This window comes from Falco punctatus (genome assembly GCF_963210335.1).
Source record: "Falco punctatus genome assembly, chromosome: 9".
In the NCBI taxonomy this organism is placed as follows: domain Eukaryota; kingdom Metazoa; phylum Chordata; class Aves; order Falconiformes; family Falconidae; genus Falco; species Falco punctatus.
The window spans coordinates 44594469-44612488 of record NC_137589.1 but is presented as its reverse complement, the minus strand read 5'-3'; the positions used below and the strand labels follow the sequence as shown (position 1 = coordinate 44612488).

Genomic DNA, 18020 nt, shown 5'->3' with positions numbered 1-18020 from the left:
CAGCCAGCACCTGCTTTCCACCATGCGCTGGGTTTTGCTAGGAGGCCCCTAGCACTTTGGCTACCCTTAGGCACAAAGGTTTGGGGGGGGCAATTCCCCCCCTCTCTCTGCCCAGCACCCTGCCCATCCCTGCCCACTGGCGGGACCCCATCAGCATGGGGTGCTGAACTGGGGACCATGGCTTTGGAAAGGGGGTGAGTGGGTCCCCGGGGTACCCCCTGCCCTTACCTGACCCTGGCCCCCTGTGACACCCCTGGCACCACTGGCACCAACCCCTGCCTTACCTGCTGCCACTCCTCCAGCTGTGCTGCCACATCTGGGCAACTGCGGAGACCCAGGACAGGGTGACAGGGTGAGGGGCTTGGATCCAGGATGGCTCCAGAGCTACGGGGGGCGGGGGGGTGGGGGGGTGTGTGGCGCACAGGGCAGTGCTGGGGGCCGGGGTGATCCAAGGCAGTGCTGGGGGGTGCAGGGCAGTGCTGGGGGGCCGGGGGGATCCAGGGCAGTGCTGGGAGGTGAGGGGGATGCAAGGCAGTGCTGAGGGTCGCGGAGCTGTGCTGGGGAGCCGGGGCGAGTCGCCGGGGCATCACCGGGCGCTATCCCCGCGGCGGGGCCGGGGGAGGCCCGGGGGGAGCGGGGCGGGTGGGGAGGGAAGATCCACCCCCTTGTCCGTGCCCGTGTCCTACCTCCCTCCCTCCCTCTCCTCCTCCTCCTCCTCCTCCCTCTCCTCCTCCTCCTCCGCCGCCGCCGCCGCCGCCCGTCCTCCCGCCGCGGCCAGCCGGGCAGCGCGGGCGGGCCGGGGGCTGCGCTGCCACCGAGGGGTCCTGAGGGGGGGTCTGGGCACTTGGGCTGGAAGTTGGTGACACGATGGGGAACGAGCGCTGGAAAACCATGGGAGGAGCCTCGCAACTTGAGGACGGGCAGCAGGAGAAATCGCAGGTACCTGGCGGGGGGCTGCGGGGCAGGGGCCGGCCCGGGGGTCCCACAGACACCGCCACCACCACCCCCGGTCCCTCAGCGAGTTTTTTATCCCCGTGCACCTCGGCTGGGTGGGCTGGTTCCCGGACACCCCAGTGCCGACATCCCCGGACTGCCTCCCCCCGCCCCGATTTATGGACTATATTTATTCGCAGCCGGTGTCCGCCCCCCCCCCCCCCCCCCCGAATTAGGGAGTTAATTTCTTTGCAGCCGGAGCCCCCGGCCCGCAGCGGCGGGCAGCCCCCGGCCCGGCAGCAGGGGATGCTCGGGGCTGCCCCCGGCCCTGGACAACCGCTGGAAATAACCCCTGGAAAGGGCTGGGGCACCTCGGCTCCCTGCTGCAGCCAGCGCCGTCCCGCGTGCTTCAGGGACCCCCGGCTGCCCGCTCCCCCCGGACCCCTCCCCCGGGTGGGTTTGGGGGGATGCCGGCGGTGCGGGGTGCGGCGGAGGGGGCAGAGCTGCGGCGGGGGCGGGGGAGCCTGTTCGCACAGCGCCGGGGACGGCTCCGGGGGGCGCGTACGGCCCCCCCAGCACGGCACGGCACGGCACGGCACGGCACGGCACGGCACGGCACGGCACGGCAGCGCGGGCAGGGCACGGCAGGGCAGTGTGGGCAGGGCTGCATGGCCGGGGCAGTGCGGGCAGGGCAGGGCAGGGCAGGGCAGCACGGTGCAGGCAGGGCAGTGCGGGCAGGCAGGGCAGTGCGGGCAGGGCTGCATGGCCGGAGCAGGCAGGGCAGGGCAGGACGGTGCGGGCAGGCATGGCCGGGGCAGTGCGGGCAGTGCGGGCAGGCATGGCCGGGGCAGTGCGGGCGGTGCGGGCAGGGCTGCATGGCCGGAGCAGGCAGGGCAGGGCAGGACGGTGCGGGCAGGCATGGCCGGGGCAGTGCGGGCAGGGCAGGGCAGGGCAGGGCAGCACGGTGCAGGCAGGGCAGTGCGGGCAGGCAGGGCAGTGCGGGCAGGGCTGCATGGCCGGAGCAGGCAGGGCAGGGCAGGACGGTGCAGGCAGGCATGGCCGGGGCAGTGCGGGCAGTGCGGGCAGTGCAGGGCAGTGCGGGCAGGCATGGCCGGGACAGTGCGGGCAGTGCGGGCAGGGCAGGACGGTGCGGGCAGGCATGGCCGGGGCAGTGCGGGCAGTGCGGGCAGGCATGCCAGCCGCCCTGCCCGCCCTCTGGACGGGAAGGGAAGGGGTGCGAAGCGTGGGCAGGCGCGCCTGGGGAGAGCTGGGGCAAGGCGGGTCCTGCTGGAGCCTGTGAGCCCAGGGAAGGAGCCCAGAGCCGGCGGTACCTGCCCTTGCTCCGCGCCCTGGTGCTGGGCGCGGGGGGGAGCAGCAGCCGTGAGACACACTCGCCCCCGGGTCTGCCACCTGCCCCCCCACCCCCCACCCCGGCCGTGCAGGAGAGCACTGCTGCCTGCCCCCCTTCTGCACAGCCCTCCCCCGCCCGAGCAGCCCACCCGTGCCGAGCGGCTCCCGCGCCTCGCTGGAGAGGGGCTGCCCACCCCCAGGGCCACGGGAGACCCTCCGGGTGAGAAACCTCGCTCTCCCCGCAGCCCCCCCCCCCCGCGGCAGGCCCCTGAGCAGGGCTCCGAGCGGTGCCGTTCGGCTGGAGCTCCCGGCTGTGGCCCCCCGGCTCCGGGGGGCGCTGGGCAGGATGGACCCAGCCCCACCACGGCCCCGAGCCGGTGGCTCATGCAGGGGGATGCGAAGGAGGCACCGAGTGTGCTGTGCAGCCGGTGCTGGGCTTCCCCCCAGTAAGCTCCAGTGGGACCCATCCCAGCCCGCCTGCGTGTCACCCACGGAGCCGGCTCCGGTTCCCCCGCTCGCCCTCCCCATTCCTCTCCTCGCTCCTCTCCTCGCCCTTCTCCCTCTTCCCTCTCCTCCCTCCCCCCGCAAAGCGCACCGTGCCTAGGAGCAGGAGCAGGCAGGCTTTGGATGACGGAGGAGAGCAGGTAACAGGAGCGGGATTCGGTTCCTCTGCCTCCATCCACGGCGTTGGGCTCTAGGAGGGTGCAGGTAGCAGCAGGGGGGCAGCTGGGGTACAGCCCCTGCCCCAGCCTGAGCAGGGCTGGGGGCTGCAGCCCTGCACAGAGCCGAGCGGCAGCAGAGTGGGCAGGGAGGGTGGAGAGGCTCGGGGGCAGCGGAGCAGCGCAGGGCAAGCAGCTGGGATGCCAAACGTGCTGCCGGAGCCGCTCTGGAGTGAGCAGTGGGTTGGGGAATGGGGGCCTGGCCCTTGCTGCCCTGGGGCTCCTTCGGAGCTGGGTGGACCGTGGCAGTGACGTGGGGGCACCTGGGCTAAAGTTTGCCCCAGCAGCTGAGCCTGGGCAATGCAAACCAGTGCCCACCTGCCTCAGGAGCAGAGCTGGGGTCCTGGTTTGTGCCTGGCTGAGGGCACAGCTCAGGCGGAGAGCGCCAGGGCTGCCCACCATCACTGCCTCCCACCCCGCAGCGCAGCAGGCAAGCTGGCAAAGGGCAGCGGTTTTGCCAGGAGCAAAGGGCTCCTCCTCATCAAAGAGTATCTCCCATGGCAGAGCTCAGCCTCTTGCCACCACCGCCCGTCCACGCTCCCCAGGGGCCAGCCCACTGCCAAGCTCTGCGCCAGCTGCCCCAGGGACAAGGCAGCCCGTGTCCTTCCCTCCTTGCAGGCTGCATGTGGTGGAGCTGCTGTCTCCCACCCCCAGCACAGCCGCTTGCCTGTCTGCCTGGCTGGGGAGGCTGGGGGATGCTTGGGAGAGGTGATGGGTGATGGGACTGCGGGAACCTACAGCCCCAGGGTGCAGGGCAGCCTGCAGGGTGCTGGTGCGGTGTGGCTGGGACACCAAGGACTTGGCCCCCATGGGTGGCCAAGCACAGAGCTCCTGGCTGAGCCAGCACAGGGCATGGAGAGCCCGGCTCAGCTTTGTACCGGGGAACCACGGTGCCTCGGTTCCTGCCTTGGGCTCTCTACCAAGCTCCAGCCCCAGCTCCGGAGCAGGTTTGCAAGTGAAGCTCTGCTCACCCCGAGCACCTCCTAGTCTCGCAGCTTCTGCTTTCCTTAGGAAGGAATGGTTTGGAGACATTGGGATCTCTAGCCCAATGGATGTTCCCAGGGGACATCAGTAACCGGGGCAGGGTGATGTCCTGCAGCTGCCTGAAAGTCTTGTCGAGAAGATCCAGGAACCAGAGGCCGTGCAACGTGCAGCAGAAACCCCTGGGGTCATGAGGGCTGTGGCCGTGGTGGGGCTGGAGCATGCAGGAGAGGGGGCTCAGGGCCCTGTGCCGGGAGCTGGGCACGCAGCTGCGGTGCTGCGGTGCTGCGGAGGTTTAGGGGGACCCACACCCCAGTTTGGAGCATTACTGGTGGCGCTAGCTGAGCATTTCCCTCCTCTCCCCAGTGCAGGTTGCCAGGTAACACAACCTGCCAGCATCACGCTGTGGGACTCACCAAGCTGCCACTGGCGCAGGTCTGTCGGTCACTTGCAAAGGGGGTTGGCCCCCGGTTCCTGCCCCAGTTCCCAGTGCCAGTGGGAGGGCAGTGATGCTGGGGCTCCAAGGCTGGAAAACAGCTGGATACAGCTGCTGGCCAGAGCTGCAGGATTTTGGTGTGTTAAAGCCCGGTTGGGATTTGTGTGGCTGTGGGAAAGGGAGTGTGGGCCGTGCACGGCTCTGCTCCTGAGACCCGTAATGCTCAGACGGGTCTCTCGGCCACCATTAGCCCATCTGTGTGTCCTGGCAAGCACATTTCGAGTTGGGGACATCAGTGTGGTGGGGAGCAGCAGCATGCAGGGTCGGGGGGTGCAGAGCTGTAGAGCTGAAGGTGCTGGGATAGCCAAGATAGCCACAGGGACATGGTCACTGCTCACCCCACAGATCCCAGACCACCTGACGTTGCCCTCCAGTCAGCAGCCATCCCTCCTGTCACTTCTGCGCTTGAAGGGTGCTGAGGGGCTGGGTCGAGCCCTGGTCCCACGTATTCACTTGAGGGTATCAGTGCTGGGCATCTCTCACCTCCGTCTGCCACCATCCTGCTGCTCCTGGGTGCCCCTCATGCCCCAAGCCAGGGCTCCATGTCTACAAACCCAGGGCAAACTCCTTGACCCTCTGCTTGCCAAAACTCCACTTACTGCCTTTGACATCTCCTTTTAGTGCACGCCAAGGGGCTGAGCCTGGGGCTGCTGCTTTACAGAGGTCCCTGCAGGGTGGCTTTCCATTCAGCCCAGAGCTGTCTGCATCTCCAGCTTCACTCCCTGGGCTGGGGGTGGGGGGGAACCCAGAGCATCCCCTGAGGCTGGTGGGGCATCACGGCCACCCAGACCCTGGCTGGCCAGCCCCACCGCAGCCAGGGTCACCTTAATGCAAATGGTTGCAGGAGTGGGAATGAAGCGAAGGGTGCTTGAAGGAAGGTGTCACTCCAGATAGATGTGCACAGGAGGGGACAGGGCCTGGGAAATCTTTGCAGATGCAGCAATTTTCCCCACGTTTCTGGGGAAAGTAGTCTTTGTCTCTCCAAATCTGCAGTTTTCTGGCAGCCCTGCAATTCCTTATGACAGCCATGGCTGGGGTCAGGGGAAAATCACAGCCTCTGTCCTGCAGGTGTAATGAGAAGGGGAGGTGGCAGGGGGACCAGGGGGCTGATGTGACTGGGTGGCAGCTCACTCCCTCTGCGCTGGCGGCATGGGCACTGCACACTTTGCAAGGAGAAAAGGCCCCTGGCGTGCATGGGGCAGCTCCCACGTGCTGGGCCAATGGGCCCCTGCAGCAGCAGAGCTGCGAAGGGGCTCGGGGGGGGGGGGTCAGAGACCTTTCCCACAGCAGGTCCCCCTCGCTGGGAGGCTCTGGGACAGGTCCCAGGGCTCTGGAAGCAGCTCTGCTCCCCTCCGGCAGGCAGCGAGCATGCAAGGGTATGCGTGCCTTGCCGCAGCTGGGAGATGCCCCGTGCAGAGAGGGTCCTTGTGATTCTCAGGGTGACCTGGCCCCAGCATGAACCCACAGCCTCCCCTTGCTGCTGGGGACAGCCCCTGCCTTCCCTCGCCTCCTTGCTTTCCCCGCAGTCCCTGCTCTGGAGGACACAGGTGGCGTTTTCCCTTTTTCTCCCCCTGTCTGTGCCCAGGGCAGCAGGGAGCCCCGCACGCACCTCCCAGGGACCTGGGGTTGCTCCAGCTGAGTGTCGCCGCCTTAAATAAAACATGCCAGCGGGAGCCGGTGGCTGCCGTGCATTCACCTTCTTTATTATTTCATACCTCTGGCTCCCAGGTGGGTTTAGCCGCTTCGCTTGATGAGCGCTCGCCCGTGGCCTGAGCATCCTTGGCAGAACCGCAGGGCTCCCTGGGGTCCCCGTGTTCCCTCCTCTACCACCACCCCCATTTCCAACGTCACCTCCCTCATTGCTGGACCCCCCAAAGCCTGTGAACGCACCTCTTGGATGAAAGGAAGCAGGATGGGTCTGCCTGGGTGGGTCCCGATGGTGTCCGTCTCTCTGTCCACAGAGGATGAGCTGCGGGTATATCCTGTGCACCGTCCTGCTCTCGGTGGCTGTCCTCCTGGCAGTGACAGTCACGGGGGCCATCCTCTTCATGAACCACTACCACACGCCCGTCACCGAGTCACCCCCTGTCATCAGCACCAACCCTGAGGAAGCCAATGCACTGGTCACCATCGAGAAAGCCGACAGCTCCCGCATCAACATCTTCATTGACCCCAACTGCCCCGATGCGGCGGGCACCTTCGGGCGCCTGGAGGGGCTGCAGACCTCCCTGCTGCGCGCCGTCACTGACCACGATGCCGAGGTGAAAGCCACCAAGAGCCAGCAGAAAGCCCTGCTGGTCACGGTGGCGGACGAGGTGGCCAAGCTGCTGACGCATGCTGTGCAGCTGCGTGCCGACTGCGATGGCCTCAAGAAGGGGCACAGTGCCATGGGGCAGGAGCTCAGCACCCTGCAGGGAGAGCAGGGCAGGCTCATCCAGGTGAGCCAGGGCTGGCAGTGCTGCGCGGTGCTCCTTGGGGACAGACCCCCTGTCCCGATGCCCCTGGCGGGATGGCTGCTTGCAGGGGCGACTTCCAGCAGAAGGAGCTGAGGTTTAAGGCGAGTGCTTGGGAACTGCGAGTTGGGAAGCACAGCTCCAGCTCCAGCTCATCAGCTGCCTGCGTCTCACTGCCAAACCACCCCGGTGCCAGCAAGCTGGGTGTGCAGCCTCCCACGTTGCGGGTCTCCCGGCTCTAGGTCCAGTTTGGGGGTTCTGAGCGGAGCTGAGCACAGCACAGGATCATCCCAAGAGCGGTTCATGCAGCAGTCAGCCTCTGCCCCTTATTTATGTCCCCAAAATTTCCCAGCTAAAGAGCTGTGTTGAAATGCTTACCTGGGTATGCCAGGGGTCTGCCGGGTATCATAGCAAGACCCAGGGTGCGGCTGGATGCTCAGCTCGGTGCCTGTCACTCCTGGTGGTCATCTCCCTCTGGCCGGAGCTGCTCCATCCCTGCTCTTTCACTCCCCATCCTGCCGTTCTGCCATGGCCACCCCATGTCACTCGCCTGACCTGGGTCACCTCAGGGGACGGCAGAGAGCTGGCGGCTGTCTCAGGACACAGCTATTCCTGCCGCCTACGCGATCCTGTCCCGTGCCCAGAGATGCCCTTTATCCCACAGGCTGGTGGCACCAACGCACACCAGTTTGGGGATTTCTCAGCCCTGCTGGCAATAGGCTCTATCTGGACCCTGACACCCAGCCAAAAAGCACCAGAGAAGCTATATGGGATCTGCTGTGGCTTTTATATCCCCACCAGCCTGTACCCTGGCAGGGAGCATCGCTGCCTGCAGGCACTCAGGGAGCCGTGGGAGCAAGCAGAGCATCCTCATGGCAGGGTGGTCAAGGGGCTGGGGAGTGGAAAGGGTTTAACAACATTTAACCACAATTCCTTGTCTGCCCGTGTGTTGCCTGCCCACAGCTGCTCTCGGAGAGCCAGACCAACATGGCTCGGCTGGTGAGCTCTGTCAGTGACATCCTCGACATGCTGCAAAAGGAGCGTGGCAGTGCCCGGCCCCGGCTCAAGGCCGACCTGCAGCGAGCACCAGCCAGGGGAGCGCGGCCCCGGGGCTGCTCCAACGGTGAGGTGGCATCCCCATCGGTCGCCGGGGAGAGGGATGCGCTTGGGGCTGCCTGGCAGGCAGAGGGGAGGGAGACAACCACCTGAGATGGGGAAAACCAGGCTGGAGAAGGGGTTTTATACAGCAGTAGGGCTGGCAAGGAGGTGGGGGAAATAAAGCAGGAGGGAGATGGAAAGCTGTGTCCTAGGAGGGGTGTTTCTCACCGCGCAGCCCCCAGCTGCCCATTAACTAGCCTGCAAAGCCATCACCAAAGCCACCTCATGCCCCTGCACACCCCCACGTTCCCCAGGAAGACATAGCTGGGGCGAAAGCGAAGCGAGAAGCAACCGTTTGCCTTCATTTGGGTGCAGGGGGCTCACAACAAAGAGTCACATTCATCACAATTTGGTTAAGATGAAGCTGAGTAAGTTTGTCGCAGGGCTGGGAGCGTGTGCCCGCACAGCCTGCAGCTACCTCTGGGCCCCGGCTCCCTCCTCCCCAACTGGGTCCCAGACAGCCCTTGCCATCACATGGGGACATGGGGTCAGTCCCAGCTGGCTGCTGGGGTCGGGGGGTGCCGTGGTGGCTGTGTCCCCCCGGGCACTGCTCACCCTGAGCATCAGAGGAGAAACAAGGGAAAGAGCAAGGCAGCACCGAGCCGCCAACTAGAGCTGGCAGCAAGGTTAAGAGCCTGAAAGAAATGGCAAGACATTAAATTAGATCATTAATTAACCAGCTTTCCTCTCATCCCACCCCATCCCAATGCCACGCTGCAGGCTCCCGGCCCCGAGACTGCTTTGACATCTATGCGAGTGGACAGCAAGAGGATGGGATTTACTCCATCTTCCCCACGCACTACCCCTCCGGCTTCCAGGTCTACTGCGACATGACGACTGATGGGGGCGGCTGGACGGTGAGCTGCCACCGTGCTGGGGGCCACCGGGTGATGCCACTGCCAGCCACCGGCTGTCCCTGCATCGGGATGCTGGGGGTGGGAGATGTCACTCTCAGCACTTGGATGTGTCATCGGGGTGGGGACAGCTAACAGGGTCTGGCTGTGCACAGGGTGCCTGGTCCCACGGGCAAGCAGGCTTCAGGCTTGTCCGTGTCACCTCGGCAGAGCCACCTGGTGCCACTGGCTGGAGGCCTGGGGAGCTTGGCTGGGGCTGGCGGGTGGTGTCAGGCAGGGAGCTGGATGCCATGACTGGCGTTCGCTCTCCTCGGCAGCCTGCTGGGGCATGGTGTAGCTGCAGTTGTGCCATGGGGCGAATGGCTGTGCTTTGCCCCATCCTCGTGGTCCTGGGGAGCTCAGGACAGAGCACATTTTGCCTTGCCTAACGCAGGGGTGCCTCTGGTGCCACGCTGATTCACTCGCTCCCCAGCTGCCCTGTAATCACAGTAACGGGGGCAGGGAGCGGGGGGGATGCTCTGGTAGCCCCAAGCCTGGAGACCCCCTTGCCCTACCCAGGAGGGCATCGCCCCAGGTGCTGGCAGGGCAGCAAAGGGGTCCCAGGGAAGGGGCGGTGGGCTCATGGGGAGGGGTGGGCAGGCAGCCTCTCCCCTGAGGACATGGTGGGTGAGCCAAGCCAGCCAGCACCCCTCCAGCTGGGTGTTCTAGGAAACAAATCCCCCACGATCTGATTCCCCTAAGCAGCTTTATGCAGTGCCAGGAGGGAGCTTAGCCCCCCTGCCCTTGGGGGGCCGACGAGCCTTTGACCTCGGTCTGCCAGGAGCCCACCCCAGGCAGGAGCAACCTGTCATGCACAGGCCGGTACCAGCAGCTCTAGGGGGGAAACTGAGGCACAGCACAGCCCTGGGGATGCCAGCTCCCGGGGGGCTCACAGAGGGAAAAGGAGGGGACCCCACCGGCTCCCCAGGGTGGGGAGGGTCCTTGCAAACCCTGTGCACAGTCTGCTGAGCCCAAGCACTGCCTGAAGAGCAGCCCAAGGTGATTAGCAAGATACTCAGAGGCTTATTTAAAGCTGCTGCAGCTGGGAGGGCTCTGGCTGGACTGGGGAGGGGGTGAAGCAAATGATTTTACACCCAGCAGCACCGTGGGACCTGGCAGAAGGGCCAGCCTGGCACTGCCGGCAGCATCGCAGCCAGGTAGCACCACTGCTTTGCCCTGCCTTGACCAGGGCTGAAGACCCCAACCCGGTGCCGAATCCTGGTGTTCCCAAGACAGGCGCATCCAGAGTGGGGCCGAGGGTGCTCACCCCAGGCTCCCATTTCTGAGGGCTGCTCCGCAGCAGAGGCTCCCAGACATTCCTCTGGTCCCTTAGGGTGCAGGGGGTATCTCAGCCGTCCCCCATGGGGCTGGAGATGTGGGGGTGTCCTTGGGGCACTGGCTCACCCAGGCTCCAGGAAAGCCGTGGCACAGCTGAGCACCGTGGTGCAGAGCCTGGGAAATTTCCTTCCCCTCCTCCTCCTCCAAAGCGATTACTCCTGACATTTGGGCTTATTTGCATGTGGGTGGGTGGGTGGAAGCAATGGCAGCAGCTGAATCAATTTTGACTCAGAAACTTGGGAGTTGCTGAGCTAAGCTTTAGCCTGCATGGACGTCTTAGAGACCACGTGGAGCGGGGTAGGGGGAAGAGCCACCACTGGGGAGAAACTCGGCCAGGGTCACTCACTGGATGCTGCTCAGCACCTCCCCGTCCCCACAGCGTGACCTGCAGTGTCACCCTGTCCCCTTGCCAGAGGCAGGGTCCCCGGTGGTTCCCCATCCCCTTTGTCGGGAAGGCTGAGCGAGGCACAGCCCTTGCCGGACCAACACCTCCCTGCGATGGCCACATCCAGCCTGGGCAGCAGGAGCCCCCGCGCAGCTCTGGGGCTGTTTGCTGCCTGGTTCGCTTAGTCGGAAAGCAGAAATCTGTCAGGGAGGGCAGCCAGCATCAGTGTCCGTGCAGGGCAGGATGACATGAAGGCAAAGAGATGTGGGAGGGAAGAGCCAGGGAGCCCCCAGCACAACCCCCCAGTCCGTTTTGTCCCCCCTTCAGTCCTGCCTACCAGCAGCAGGGCCACATTTGCAGCCAGCTGGGGCATGGGTCCAGGTCCGTGCCCACCAGCACCAACGGGAGCATCCATGTCCTGCACTCAGCACCGACTTTAATTGCAGCAACTCCCCCGGGCTGACCTAAGCTGCATGGCAGCTCCAGGCTGCAGCCAAGTAATTGCCCAGCCCGACCCCAGCTCCCCACTTTGACACTCACCTCTGGCGCTTTATTAAAGCAATAATGGGGTGACAGAGGGCAGAGGAGGCTTAGCATCCTGGGCAGCCTGAAAAAGTTGCTTCTCCACACGCTTTTTGTCTTTGGAAGTTTTTGCAAATGCCCCACGCTGCTCCCAGTGCCCCTGCGCCTCCATCACTACCCGGCCAGGGCAAAGCCCCTGGGATCAGCATCTTGTCCCTGTAAGCAACAGTGCTGTGATGGCTCTGGCCGCCTCAGCATCATTGTCCATGTACGGCACGTATTGGGAAGTGGTGGGAAAGCTGAAGGGTGCGGAAGAAAAGGTTGTGCCAGCAGGATGAGGGCTGTGGTAATGTTAAGTGACAGCTTCCAGCTTCACAGGCACCGGCTGCGCCAGGGATGCTCACGGGCACGGCTTCGCCCAGCCTGCTCATCACTTGCCAGAGGGGTCCTGGAGCGGGCTGGGGGATCTGAGCAGACACTGATGCATTTACACATGGGCTGGGGGCAGCCGAAGGCAGTGGGTGAGACGAGCCTGGGGAAATGGGTGCTGCTTCCAAAAGATGTGATTTATGTGTCGCCATGCAGGGCAATGAGACACTTGTGCTGGCAGGGACAGGCAGGAGCAGCTGTGTCCCCGGCATGGGCAGCGCTGCCAGCAGTGGTGGCCGCAGGCTGTCACGCAGCATCGGCACTTCCCGGACACTGGCTCCCACTATGCTCCCAGTTTGTCCTCTCCACGGCTGAACCTGCAGCCGGTCTCCCCATCTCCCCGCTGTGACAGGGGCCAGAGGAACGCCGTGGGGCTGGGGCTGGGGTCTGTGCCGCAGCTGCCGAAAACCTGGCCAGGAGCTTGAGCACTGCGGTGGCAGAAGGGGATGGCCAGGCGCCTGCCCCGGCTGTGGCTGGCTTTTGACCCTGCTCAGGATTTGGTGGGGGCTGCAGGGAGAGGGAGCACAACGCACCCTCGTACCAGTGCCATGGCAGGCACAGGCTGGCACTCCCACTTTTCTCTAGTTTTAACCCATTTTCCTGGGTTGGTGATTTGCAGGAGCCCAGCCTTGCCCTGCAAGCTCAGCGTGACTGGGGGAGGTAGAGAGCGGGGGAGATAAATATTTCAGCTTTGCCTTTAAAGAAGGGAAGGAAATCCTTTTTGCTTAAGAGGGGGTGATGCATATTTGATGAGGAGGAAAAGAGCAGCCAGGCAGGGCTGGGAGCGTGTGGCGAGCCTGCAGGTCACCGGTGCACGCAGCATGCTGGTGCACGCAGCGTCCTGCACAGGGGTGGAGGAGGCTCCCACGTCCCTGTGCACAAGAGATGATGAGGATGGACCAGGAGGCTCAGGAGGACACAGGACCTTCAGCACCCGCTAGCCCTGTCAACCCGGTCTCAAGCCCCGTGGGGCTGAGCCTGGTAGGCAGCAGGGCACCGAGGGCCCCTGCGGTGCCCAGGGCGATTGCCAAGAGGTGCTGAGGCTCAGCCAGCGGCAATGTGCCCTACATGGCTCCCTGGGCACCACTCAGGCAATTGGCCTATTTACAGCCGGGGGTCAAAGCCGATTAAGAGGGAGCATCGGTGCCGCTTCAGCCGCCTTCCCCACGCGGCAGCACCGGAGCCAGTGCTGGCCGGGGAAAATCAGCTTTGGGCCCCCGTCCAGCCGTGCCATCCCCCTTTCCCAGCAAGCCTGAAGAAAGCCCCTTTAAACAGGCTTAACCACAGCTTCTCAAGTGCTCAATGCAGGGATAAAAATTAAGGCTCTAATTCTAGAAGGTAAGTACAGCAGGATCAGAGCTGTGCCATGCCGAGGAGTGTGCCGGAGCTTGCACCGGGCACCCATGGCTCCAGAAATGCCTCTCTGGCAAACCAGCGTGAAGCTCACAGGCTGGGTCTGCTCCATGTGCCGGGATGAAACCCTGCGTTGGCAGGAGGGCAGGAGCGGCTCGGGGAAGGCAGCGAAGGAGCATCCCTGTGGGGGAGCAAACACGGCAGCTTCCCGGCTGGCGGGGGGCTTGGTGGCAGCTGGGTGGGATGCTGGGAGCAGGAACGGGCTTGGCGGCACAGCTCCCCCCCCCCGAAGATGGGGTGCTCTGGCCCCTCGGCTGCCAGGGCATGGGATGGCTCTTCCTAAATCGCCGGGTGCCCTGGCCGCCCCCTCTGCAGCCACGGGAGTGTGGCACTTGGTGGGAATCGGGCAGGCTGGCTCAGCCAATTTTAATGCAATTAATCTAGGGCTGGAGGCTTAATTAAGTTCAAATGGTTAGACACAGAGCAGCATTTTCTGGATCACTGTCAATAAATCAAACCCGAAACTATGGATAAAAGGGGATGAAACATACAAGGCACAACATGTCGATAAGCAGACGGGAGAGAAAAAAGGGAAAGGCTCCAAGGAGAAAAGCCTCACTGAGCCCCGGGGATCTGGCTGGGATTTGGGGGCCCTGCAGGAGCCGGGGCAGTCAGTGCCCCACAGTTAATTTCTCTGGGAGACTAACGAGGCTACCACAGGAACGATGCCCGATGATGGGGTGGCTGCCCAGGAGAGCGCGGAGACCCAGGAGGGGGAAATCAGCTGTTCAGTTTTACGTGGTACCGAGCGTCCTGCTCCTCGCGGGATGGCTCGGACTGACCTGGGCAGCACATGCTGCGGGGACAGATCTCAACTCCTGCCATCCATCCATCCGTCCGTCCATCCGTCTGTCTGTCCGTACCCCTGCTCACTCAGGCAGCGGCAGAGCCCAGGCTGTTTCTAGCCAGGTGCCCACCTGTCCCGGGGGCACCGGCCACCTTCCCGCAGGGACACACCGCGGGTTTCCCAAGCTCTGCTCCTGCTTCCAGGCGGAGGGAGGATCCAGTGAAGAGTTCTGTCTGAACCGATTCACTCATCCCTGGGAGCCGGCGGATAATGATCCGGCATTTCCCTGGGGACCTGCTCACCATCATCCCCCGGGTAATTACTGAGTTGAAAGGGTTTAATTTGTGCCCATGTCTAATAAGGTAGCGGTGGGGAGGGCTGGGCAGCATGGTGGGGAGCTGGGGGGCTGCTCGGGGTGCCCGGGCTCAGAGCAGCCCCGTGACTGATGCCCCGCGTGTCTCCCCAGGTGTTTCAGCGGCGGGAGGACGGCTCTGTGAACTTCTTCCGTGGCTGGGAAGCCTACCGGGATGGCTTTGGGAAGCTGACGGGAGAGCACTGGTTAGGTGCGTGGGGCTGGCAGCGCTCGCTCCTGGGCAGGCTGGCAAAGCCCGTCCGCGCCCCCAGCCCCCCTGGGAGGTCCCAGGTTTCTGAAGGGACACCGAGACCCCCCTGGGCAGCACTCATGTCCTCTATCCCCTGGGCAGGCGGGGAGGGGACCGGGTGGCTGCGCAGAGCCAGGGAAAGCGATGGGGCTGCTTGCCTAGCAAGGGCTGGAGGGTGGGAACCGCTCCCTGTCCCACCCGATGCCCCCTCCCCAGGGACCCCTGGCCACCCCAACCCCACCAGGGTCCCCACACTCACCTCCTCCCTCTGCCACAGGGTTGAAGCGGATCCATGTGTTGACGGTGCAGGGCAGCTACGAGCTCCGCATTGACCTGGAAGACTTTGACAACGGCACCGCCTTTGCCCACTACGGCAGCTTTGGCGTGGGGCTCTTCTCTGTTGACCCCGAGGAGGATGGGTACCCTGTCTCCGTCGCCGACTACTCAGGGACGGCAGGTAGGGTGGTGGGGCGCACTGGTCCCATGGGGCAGGGGGAACCCACAGCCACCAAACCCCCTCGCTAGGGTGTTAGCAGTCTCCTCTGGCACTGGTGCGGGTACCAGCTGCATCCCTGGAGCCAGAGGTGTCATCAGACATCCCTGGAGCCAGGGAGCTGGAGGCAGGAGAGGGGCTGCAGCTGGGCATTTGCAGGGTGGGTGACCCGCAGTGCCCTGTACCTCACCAAAGGAGCCCCATGGGGGTGCCCAGGGGAGCCCCATGGGGCAGGAGCCAGCCCAAGGGCAGAGTGAGGGGCAGGAAGGGCCCATCACGGCTCCTCTCCCCCGGGGCAGGTGACTCCTTCCTGAAGCACAATGGGATGAAGTTCACCACCAAGGACCTGGACAACGACCACTCGGAGAACAACTGTGCAGCTTTCTACCACGGTGCCTGGTGGTACCGCAACTGCCACACCTCCAACCTCAACGGTCAGTACCTCAAGGGCCACCACAGCTCCTATGCCGACGGCATCGAGTGGTCTTCCTGGACCGGCTGGCAGTACTCCCTCAAGTTCACCGAGATGAAGATCCGGCCTGTCCGGGAGGAGAATTAGCTGGATGTCATGAGCTCCCCCACCCTGTGCCCAGCCCCCTGCCCTTCCCCACCACCCTGCAGCCCCATCCCCCCAGCTGCCATCCTCCCCAAGGGCTGGCCCATCTCCGAGGGGCCCCTGGGGAGCACCTGCCCTCGGTGAGGGTGGCTTTAGCTCCCAAGCACCCGTGGACATCACTGGACCTTTGCTTCCTGCTGTTGTGGCTCCCCTGCAGCCAAAACAGGTCTCCCGGCCAGAGCATGACCCACGGCCGGTGCTCACGGCTGGGGCAGAGAGGGCAGTGGGATGCGGGGATTTGGGGAGCGGGGCCCAGTGGGGTCCAGCAGGGGTGAGAAAGGGTTACCTGGAGGGAGAGAAGGGAGGGATGGATACAGCAGCCTGGGCAGGCTGGACACCTCTGCTTATCCCTGCTTTGGGCACCTGGCAGCGGCCTCATCAAGCCGGCGAGGGGCTGGGAGACACTGGCTGTGGCGAGCCCTGAGCTCCACAGAGCCCCCAGAACTGGGACAAGGCTGCTGCTCTGTGGTTCCAGCTCACCCCGTGGTGCCACTGGGGACAGGGAGGGCTCGGCTGGGCTGCAGCCCCTGCGGGTGCCTGAGTGTGCCAGTGATTCCTTCTCTGGTCTGCAAAACGCTCACCTCTCCCCCTGCAAGAGCAATGCAGCTGGAAAGGGACAACTACAAACTCCTTAGTCCCCGTTGTCCCTGGCCTGGCTCCTGGAGCCTCCCGGTGGGTCAGGTCACCCTACAGCAAGGCAGCGCGGTGCTGCAAGGACGCACACCCAGAACCGAGCATGGCACGGAGCTGTTTTGGCAGCGCTGGAGAGATGGGGAGCACAGCAAGGAGGAGAAGGAAAGGAAGGCTGGCTTCCCAGCATGGCTCTGCCTGCATTGTGCAGCTTCTCCCTCCCAACCAGACCCACTCAGATTCACATCAGACTTTTGCTATCCAAAAGCTCTGACCTTTTCTGAAACCCTTGGCTTTGGACAGCACAGCCGCCTGCCCCGCGCAAGCCCCCTCTGCTCGCTCCCAGCCGGAGGATCCGCATTCATTTTCACCCAGGATGAGCCGCGCTCTGGCTCGGCACCTGCAGATATTCAAAGCCTTTCATTTCTTCAAATCCCATTAAGGTTTTGCAAAAAGAAGCCCCAAGTGGGGCTTAGCATCTGCAGGGCTCTGATAACCAGGCGGCAGGCGATGCCTCGCACCGGCTGACCCAAGGAGGAGCTGCCATGGGGTGTGGGGCTGACTTCCCCCTCTGGCTCCCTGCAAGGACTCAAATGGGGGATTCTGCCCCCCCCTGCAAAAAAACCCACAAACCCCCCTGAGTGGGCTGTGTAGGAACAGGCAGGGGAGGGGGACAGCTGGGACCCTGCCACCCTTTACATGATTTTCTGCCTGTGCTACAGCAGCAACGGGGAGCAGAGTCCCCGCGCCGGGCCCTGGCCCCGAGAGAGTCAGCCGGACAGGCTGCCCGGGGGGAGCACCCGCCGCCCCCGTTAAAGGAGGCTTAAGGCGCAGGGAGATCAAAGGCTCATTTTCCCCACTGTGGCAGGTTTGTTCTTCCCTGCGTGCTTCTTTTCTTAAGTCTTTCCCACCTGGGATCCTGTGCTAGCCAAGCCCTTTCACCTGCCAGGCGGGTCCTGTCTGTCCTGCCAGGGGAGGGGGACAGTGATGTGCTGGGGGTCACCGCACGTTTCCCCCCTGCCAGGGATGTTCCTCAGAGCCCTCGGGTGAGGATGAGCTCTGAGCGCAGGCACCAGCTCTGCCCACTCCATCCCTGCCCAGAGCAGCTGGCCAGGCTGGCTTTCTGGGACGGTGGGATCTGGGGGAGCTCAGTGTGGCATTTCCCAGCCAGCACAAGAGCAGATGCCCCCGGCAGATTCCATGGGGCTTCCCGCACCCCGCCAGACCCCTCCAGAAAGGGTTCTGTGCAGGTGGGGAGCACAGCACCCATCTTTACTTTTTGTTCATTCATTTCAGTGGATTAGCTGTAGCTGGGTTTTCTAGTGCTTGCCTTCAGGACAAGAAGGCACAGAGCCACGTGCCCGGGTGGAAAGGCTCGTCCCCTCCCTGGACCCCTCCACCGGTGTTTTTCTGTGCCGGGGAGGGGACGTTGTATGTGCAGTTTGTCATAGCACACCCTTGAGTAACTGCCTGTGTCACCCAGGACTCCCTAATGACTTTGTTTTGACTTGCACGAGAGGTATTTAATCCATGCCGAGACGCAGGATTTCCCAGGATTATTCCCGAGAGCGCACGCATCACTCCGTGGCCCCGGATTAGGCTAAACCCGTTCGTGGTGACACCTCCCTGGAGAGGGGTGGGCAGGGGTGGCTGGGGGGGTCTGGGACCTGGCCATGGACTTTCCCAGCGAAGCCCTGGGCCAGGTGATGGTGTGTAGCAGTGCTGTCAAGTCTAGGTTGTGTGTGAGTGGTGTCCAACGCTGTACATGTGGACTTTCTAAACTCCTTAATAAAAGGAACTCATCGTTAGCTGGCGTGTCGGC

At 63.9% G+C, this 18020-nt stretch overlaps 1 protein-coding gene across 1 annotated transcript; it reads left to right on the top strand.

The window, feature by feature from the left end:
- Positions 1–516: 516 nt before the first annotated feature.
- FIBCD1 (fibrinogen C domain containing 1) lies at positions 517–18006 on the top strand. Its single transcript, XM_080402907.1, has 7 exons — positions 517–939; positions 6441–6917; positions 7896–8055; positions 8811–8947; positions 14324–14420; positions 14737–14916; positions 15252–18006. The coding sequence occupies exons 1-7, from the start codon at positions 868–870 to the stop codon at positions 15509–15511; spliced, it is 1383 nt and encodes a 460-aa protein (XP_080259033.1). The 5' UTR covers positions 517–867; the 3' UTR covers positions 15512–18006.
- Positions 18007–18020: the final 14 nt, after the last annotated feature.